Source organism: Ananas comosus, linkage group 12 (assembly GCF_001540865.1).
Source record: "Ananas comosus cultivar F153 linkage group 12, ASM154086v1, whole genome shotgun sequence".
NCBI lineage: Eukaryota > Viridiplantae > Streptophyta > Magnoliopsida > Poales > Bromeliaceae > Ananas > Ananas comosus.
The window spans coordinates 5,402,363-5,410,352 of NC_033632.1; the positions used below are offsets into that span (position 1 = coordinate 5,402,363).

Here is a 7,990-nt window from a genome sequence, read left to right on the forward strand (position 1 = left end):
GATGAGGGGCTTGCATACGTGCACAATTAATAGTAATAGGTATACACTCTTTTTCCACGCATTAATGGCTGTGCACCATTACACCATTAATGGTCTGCTAATTACAACGTTACACACAGGGTGTAACTTGGATGTAATTACATTCATTAATGTTAATGGTTACACCATTTTCTCATTAATGGTGTAATGGTGAAAACCACGCCGGCGGTGGTGGGCTCGCGGGGTCGGCGCGCGGGGAGAGAGGTCGACGACGAAAGTAGGAGCTACTCCCCGGCCTCTGCGCCCGCGACGAATCCCCGCGACGGACGTACTTCGAGTGGCGGTCGACGTCGGATAGTCGTACGCCGGGCTTCTGGGCGTGCAACAGTAGGAACGCGCATCTGGCGCGCCGGGCGTCGCACAGCTCAGGTTGCCGCGGATGGGGGGGTCGGCGGCTCGCAGAGTGTCGGCGCGGGGAACTGAGTGTCGACGAGGAAGTAAGAGCTTGCCCCGGACTTGAGCGATGGCCGTGGCGGGGTCTCAGGGGTCGACGCGGTCGAAGCTCGCGTGGGCGACGGGTCGCAGAAGTCGCCTGGCACAGGCCCCGTGCTTCTTACAGGAAGAAGACAAGTAAGAAGGAGGAAGAAGAGAACTATGCGGGATAAAAAAAAAAATAAGTGCTCCAGCGGTAGGAAGAAGAAGGAAGCAAAAAGGATTAAAAGAGAAAAAGAAATATGATGCCCTACAGGAGAAGAAGAGAAGCAAGAGCCCGCTCTAGTCTCGGGGCCGCCACCCGCCTGGGCCTTCGGTTTTTTTTATTTCGGGCGGATCGTGAAGAAAAAAAGAAAAAAGAAGAACGATGAGAACGAAGAGTGGACGAGTAGAGAAAGAGGAAGAGAAAAAGTATAAAGGATTATTTTGGTGCAGTTTTGCTAAAAAACCGACCGAAGTCTGCAAAACGAAAAAAGGTGACGCCGGATTTACAAAAAGCGCAACATAAGTGGATTTTTTATGCAAATTGGCAATAATAAATTGTCAGTTAACTTTCAATTTTAGGGAGCTTTCTCACGCACTCACACTTTCATTTCAATTTAGTTTATAAATGTACAAATTATAACTTCGCATTAAATTTGTCACGTAATAAACCACTTTGTTGTGATGCCCGCAATTGTCCAAGGGTTCAGTCATTCTATTATTTGTCCGTCCATTCTTAGCACGCTTAAATTCTTTTTACCTACTTGGGGGTCTAATCATCACACCCAAAATGTTTTAAATCGCCGATTTAAGAGGTAATATCCCTATATTAGTTATTTTATATATAGGGACTATCTGCGGTCTCATAATTGTTCCTTCTTAAGCCCCGACGTCCTCGTTAATGCTCAGACTCGCGTATAAACGATATTTGAGACGGCGTCTCGTTAACCTTGTCATCCGAGCATAGCATCGTGTAACCTCAACTTTGCTTAAGGGGAGTGGCATCATCTAGGACTGACCGTCCTAGAATGCAATAACTCTCTTAACCTTTTGGGTTTAAGCCCACATATCAAAAAATGCCTTGAACCGGGATTTAAAAAGTTCTAACTCTATTATATCGTTAAAATAGACTAGGATGAATCTTCACTTTATGCCATATAAAATGGTCCGTGCCAGGATTTAGCCATGAGCTGCACCAGGTCATTTGGCAACAATTTCTCTGCGAGACTGTACCTCACATACCTTTGTTGTATCTTGGGATCAGTTTCAAATCCAGACAAAAATAAAAGATCCACAACGCTGTTAAAAATAAATATCCTTGGAATGTACTAATTTAGGAAAGGTTACCCACACAATTTTTCTGTGACACAGTTTGAAAATGCCTCGTAAGAACGTGAGAAGACAAAGAGTGCACGATATGATCAGGGGGTCTGTTTCAAAAGCGGGCTTTTTAGAACATCAAAAACCGTACCAAAACACATTGAACTGTTCACAGCTACGGGTTTCTAAAAATCTATAATCAAATCTGCTAAAATGTTATAAGCATTTGTGTATATCCAGCGTTGGTAATGAAATAATTTTTAGGTTGGTTGGATGCGTATAAATATCTCATCAAATATATTTTTTAAATTTGCCTGTAAAATTATATAAAATTTAATAAATGAGAGTGCTAATCGGCATATCTGGAGAAAGGCATTTAGAGAACATTGACCTGCAAGTTTCTAATTCTGTCGCCATTAAATCCTCCCAATTGCCCCTCAAAAGGTAGTATGTCGAGTTTTAGAATATAAAAGTTGACGGTGTACATCGAGTCTATATGCACTTCATGGAATACTTATATATAAGGTTTGATTCGATCCAACAAAATATAAGGTAAAAATGTTTAGAATATTATGTTGACTATTAACTCATTTGATCGACTATCTTAACTTTAAAACTCTTTGCATTTGTTATCTAACTATAATTTTTAATTTTAATTTGTATTTGAGCATTTAAGACTCTTCCATTCCAATAATTATAGATGCATCGCATCGTGCACTTTTTTTTATTTGATTAGATATTTACACTATAATATGTGTGACAATTATTTCAATTAAATAAGGCCTATAAACTGAACTAGAAAGAACCATTTATATCAAACAAATTTGATTGTATAGATTATTACCCAAAATCCTAAACTTAAAAGGTTTGAACAGTCCACAATCAAGAATAGACTATATGTCCAATTAAAATTTCTATTTTTATTCTAAAAATATTAGTAAGCCTAACATTGGTCATACTTTATATGTATATGAACTCGGTATTAACTCTAGGATTGCTTATGAATTTCAAATACTCTCAATTGAGTCAGCCTAGATTAATTTGGACCGAGGCTTTGACTCCAATGGAGGTTATTTGCTACCAATTTTGATTGAAATCTATGTTAAGTGGACTACGCTGAATTTCAAAGCGGTCGTCTAGTTATCAGTGTGATGTGTTAAAATCGAAAGTAGAGAAGCATTAAACATAAAATTGAGCCTCAATAAAATCAATTTTCTCAGCTCAGAACCTCTGTTTTTAATGACGTTAATCTTACACACGGAAGCATATTTATCAAAGTTCACCTAAACTAGCTACTTCAAATTAATCACATATTTTACACGAATAAATTTACAGGAGAAATTGATTCATGTACTTTACTTTAAAAAAATAAAAAAAAATTAACTGGTTGATTATGAAGGTTAAAATTCATTTCATTAGATAGTAGGTTTCATAAAAAGTTATTTATGTGACTAATCCTCAGGAGTTCTTATGACTATTTTTATAATTAAACTAGCGCAATATTTTTTTTAAAAAAATGAGTAATATCCTAATTTGAGCATTTAATTATGCACTATTTAAGCATTAATGTTAAGATTTGACTTAATATCCCAAATTTAGCATGCATTTTTAAAAGTTAGAATTCTTTAATGTTAGGCATTAGTTTAAATTAATTATTAGAATTTAAAATAGTAATATTTCTGAATAGATGTTGAAGTTAAATATTATATATTTAAATTAAAATTTAAATTTAAATAAGAGAAATTTTGTCCTACCAAATTTACAAATTTAATATTGATAATAACGAAGTTTCAACATGTGTTAATTTGTAAGACACTTATTAAATTTACTGTAGTTTAGATGATTAATTTTTATCACAACTTTGAATAAAATTAATGTACAGGTCTACAAAAAAAAAATTTAAATTCATGTAGTTAACATGTTGTAATAGTTTTTTAAGAACCTATTGTAGATTACGAATATTAACACTGACAAAATACTGTGAATTAGGGATGATCAATGGGGGGACGGTACTTTTCATAATTTTATTGAATACCAAACTTCAAACCCGAAAGCAAACTCAAGGATTTAGTTTATATTTAAATGAATATGTATTTTAATATAAACAGTCAAAATATAATATATATAATATATATATACACCTCACGCACACCACTTCACACACACATCCCTCCCTCAGGCCCTGCCGCTGCTGGGCTGTGTGTGTACACCCAGCACCCGAGCTCTTAATATCCGGCCGCTTCAGCTTTGCCTTGATTGCGCACTCATCCTCACGATAGATATATTATATATATATATATATATATATATCCTGTATATATATAGTTATATATTTGATGTTATATTTAAGTATATATTTTGAAATTTTAGATTTAATTCAATAATATATTAAAATACTTGTAAAGAGAAATAAATTAATTAAGGTTCGGATTTGGTGGGTTAATGTGCCTATAGGTTCGGTATTCAAAGTTTTAGTCTGGTATGCGGTGTGGATATGATTTCTAACAATTCGTCAGATTTGGATTCGGCTTAGAGTTTCGCGATTTGATAGTTCAGGGTTCAAATGTCGGGAGTGGTGTTAAAAAATCCGGTGAATTTGTACCGCTTTTACTCTCTTACTATGAATGAAAGGACAAAATAGAAGAGACAAAAAAAAAAACAAAAAAGAATAGAGATTTGGATAATATAGTCACGTAAAATTACGTAAATTGTTTATCATATTAGAAAGATCAAAATATTTCTTTTTGAGTACCTGGGTAATATGACTGATATTGCCAGGTTACATTTAAAAAAAAAAAAATCTAAATCATTAAATAAAAATTAAATGAAAGATATCAAAAATAGTTAACAATATAGAAGACTACCTACTGTCACCCTCCCAATTAACCAAATCTCCCAACCGCACCACTCTCACAAATATGTAGAAGTATGATGCCATACAACGTAACATCTTTTAATCTCAAATCACATGTGATAAAGAAGAGACGCAATGAAAAGGAGGGTCAGTAGTTTAGAGTTTCACACTTATCTTAGCACGCGCCGGTTGTGCGCTCTTACAGCGCCAGTGACTCAAAATCCATCGCCTTTTTCTATAGTGCGACTCTGAGCCTTGATATGTCTCTAGCTTATACCATATAAGCAGGCGGGTTAAAGATGCAGCCATTGCATGCTGGATCCGGGTGGCCTCCCTAGTAGATTTTAGTGAAGTTTTTCTTGGTCTGCCATCTTCTTTTTTTCTGCTGAGTATTTGGCTCGCTTCCGATTCTGACGACCGTCGGCACTCGGAAATCGGTAGTGCATGGCCTCATCCTGCGCCTTTTGTTGATACACGCATCCCTTGATCTTGGTTGATCCTCTGGCGTTCGCCTGCCGGAATTCCAATGCACGTCGACGCTGAAAACTGGGAAGTGGCCTTGCGGCCGGCCTCTCTAGTGGGGTCCCTCCATTCGTCGATACACGCCTCTCGTCTTGCGTCGGGTCCTCTCTTGGATTTGCTTGCGAGTCCTACAGTCTCTCTTTTTCCTGAACAGAGGTGAAGCGAGCTGTACTGCCTTGCGGATGCTTGTTGTGGCTGTTGCTGCTGCTTCAATCGGATGTCAGATGTTGCCTCTCCCTGTAGCGATATGCGTCTGCGCTTTGTCGTGGCCTCTTTTTCTCGAGGACATCCTTAACCTGCTGTTCCTTTTCCTTTGTGATTGGTCTGTCTGCTGTGTTGTCGATTGGATGCTTGCAGTACTAGGTCTTACAGCGCCTTTTTTTCCTGATCTTCGTTCCTCTGATTCCTTTCTTCTTGTTATTACGCGGGGATGACCTTATCGAGCATTCCTGAGATGACGGAAGCCACTCCTCCTGCTTGCTGCTGTTGCCTGCGGATGGCGTCTCTGGGTTTGCGCCTGGCGGTTTTGCTCGCTCATTTCGTCTTCGAGCTCGGACGTCGTCACCGGAAAGGAGGAGTTGAGGGGCAGGGAGAGGAGCGGCGGAGGCGGAAGGGGAGGCGAGGGAGGAGGAGGCCGCGCGGCCGCGGGCATCGCTGTGCTCAACTCCATTTCGTCGCGAGCCCGGAGGTGGTCTGAAGGTCGGCCCTTGTGGCAGCGGCAGCGAGCGGCTTCTTGAGCAGCAGGTTCCATTCATCTGTGGGGACTACAGCGAAGCAACAGAAGATCGTCCAACCACATAGTAACTAGTGCCACTCTCTCTCTCTCTCTCTCTCTCTCGATCTCTTCTCTTTTCCTTCCAGAAAGTTAACGATGACGAAGCTCTCGAACAGGAGCGAATGAGAGGAAAAAAAAATTTCTATGTCGTTAATGTACTATGGCTAATCTTCCACTCTCCTGGTATCCAGAATTAGATTTCTGAAGTCAAGCAGGGAGATGAGCATGACAATGAAGCGTCGTAATTGATGGAATAGAGGGGTGGCGTACTAGCGTCGTATTGGCCAGCATAATCTTTGCCTAGATTCTAATTCCTGTGTCCTGATCTACTGTTGACAACGTCGTATCTCCCGACTAATACGATGCCCTTATAATTGGGGATGGGATTAGAGACAGGCTTCTAGTAATTAATTAATTATTGCATTCCACTTGGCATACAAGAGGGTCCTGGTTCTGACGTATAACGGTTGGGAAAATTGAGCAGAGTACCCCTTAACTTATAGGCGATCTTTTTAGTTAGGACCATCACTTATAATCTAATTTTATTTGTATAATACTTCGTTGCAGGTGTTATTATATAAATTTAGAGTATCTATAATTTTGTTAAATTTAATACCTCTGTATCAATTAGTAGTTTATTTATTATACCTTTATTTTAATAAAAAATAAGTTTGTAACAGAATCATAGTAACAAATTGAGTTCTTTCGTTTTTCCAGAAATTTTCAAAGATTCTACGATTTTAGATTGATTCGAAATAATCTGTAAAGAAATTAATAATGAAAAATTCTGTCTAGATTCATCAATAATCTTAACTTATTGCAAACATATATACATCAATGACACACAATGAGTACTATTTTTCACTTAGTTACCTAAAAATACTGAAAAATTAAATTAGTTAAATTTGATTTTTATTAATTTTGTTGGACTATAGTGTTTTTATCGTATTAACAAACTACTTACTGTAGTAGGTAGTTAACCCGCCGGATTGGCAGGCAGTAGTATATTATTAAAATAAATTTAATAATCTTAAACTAATCGTGATCAAAAGTATGCTATTTATTTTAAAAATTAAGGGAGAAAACTGCAAAAAAAACCCCCCCTGTGGGTTTTCGTGCATTCTCACTTTAAGCTACCCTGTGGTTAAATACGTATCAATTTGCCCCCTGTGGGGGTTGGGCGCGGGGGGCGGGGGGGCCGCGGCGGCGCGGGGGGGCGGCGGGGGGACGGGGCGGGGTGCTTTTCGTTTTTATTCTTTTTGTTTATTCAATTCTTATTATCTATTTTTTTAAAATCAGTGATAAAGTAAAATTAAAGGATACTAAAGTGGACTATCGATAAATATAGTATGCGTATCTGAAGCTTTTTTTATATAAAGTTTAACGAAATAATTAACGAAAATAAGCTTCCGAAACGCATAAAATGAAACCAACAAGGGGTAAAATTGATACGGTTTTAAACTCCGAGCAGCCGGTGGGAGCAAAGTGAGAATTGCACGAAACCACAGGGGGGGTTCGTTGAAGTTTTCCCAAAATTAAAATAGTCCAAACATATTAGCTTCTTATGAAAGTTTATTTAATTTGCTGAAACCAATTGTAAACCAAAAGTTTATCAAAAGCATAATAAGTGGGTATTTTTTTTAGTTGTAATAGTTCTTTTCTTAAACATTTATTCATAAAAGTCAACTTATTAAATTTTTATTTATAAATATCAGTCTTATAAACGGTTGAATCCACTCTCACCGCTCTCTAAAAGCGGTGAACATTCACCGTTTCTTTATTTTTTTTACTTTTTTTCGTAGTATTGTTTATAATGATAGAAAGCGCTTGTGAATGGTTTTACCCGCTTTCTATTTTTTTTTATACTCCTAATGAGAAGTTTAAATGCGCGAATCACTTCACCGATTTATAGACTATTTTTTAATTATTATTTTTAACAATATTACTTTTCATATTATGAAAGAATTAATAAGATTAGTTTATAAAATAAAATTCTAATAAGTATGTCAATCGTATTTGATGCCAAAAAGTGACATACTATTTGGGAGATGGTTTAGATTTAAAAA

At 37.4% G+C, this 7,990-nt stretch overlaps 1 protein-coding gene across 1 annotated transcript in view; it reads right to left on the reverse strand.

Annotated features, from left to right (window-relative positions):
• The window catches only part of LOC109718504 (serine/arginine repetitive matrix protein 2-like), a 13,786-nt gene extending 7,882 nt beyond the window's left edge, over positions 1–5,904 (reverse strand). Inside the window, exons 1-2 of the mRNA XM_020244757.1 lie at positions 5,574–5,904; positions 5,446–5,480 (exon numbers count right to left, since the gene is read on the reverse strand). Coding sequence (XP_020100346.1) covers positions 5,446–5,480; positions 5,574–5,904 — 366 coding nt within the window. The remainder of the gene's footprint in view (positions 1–5,445; positions 5,481–5,573) is intronic.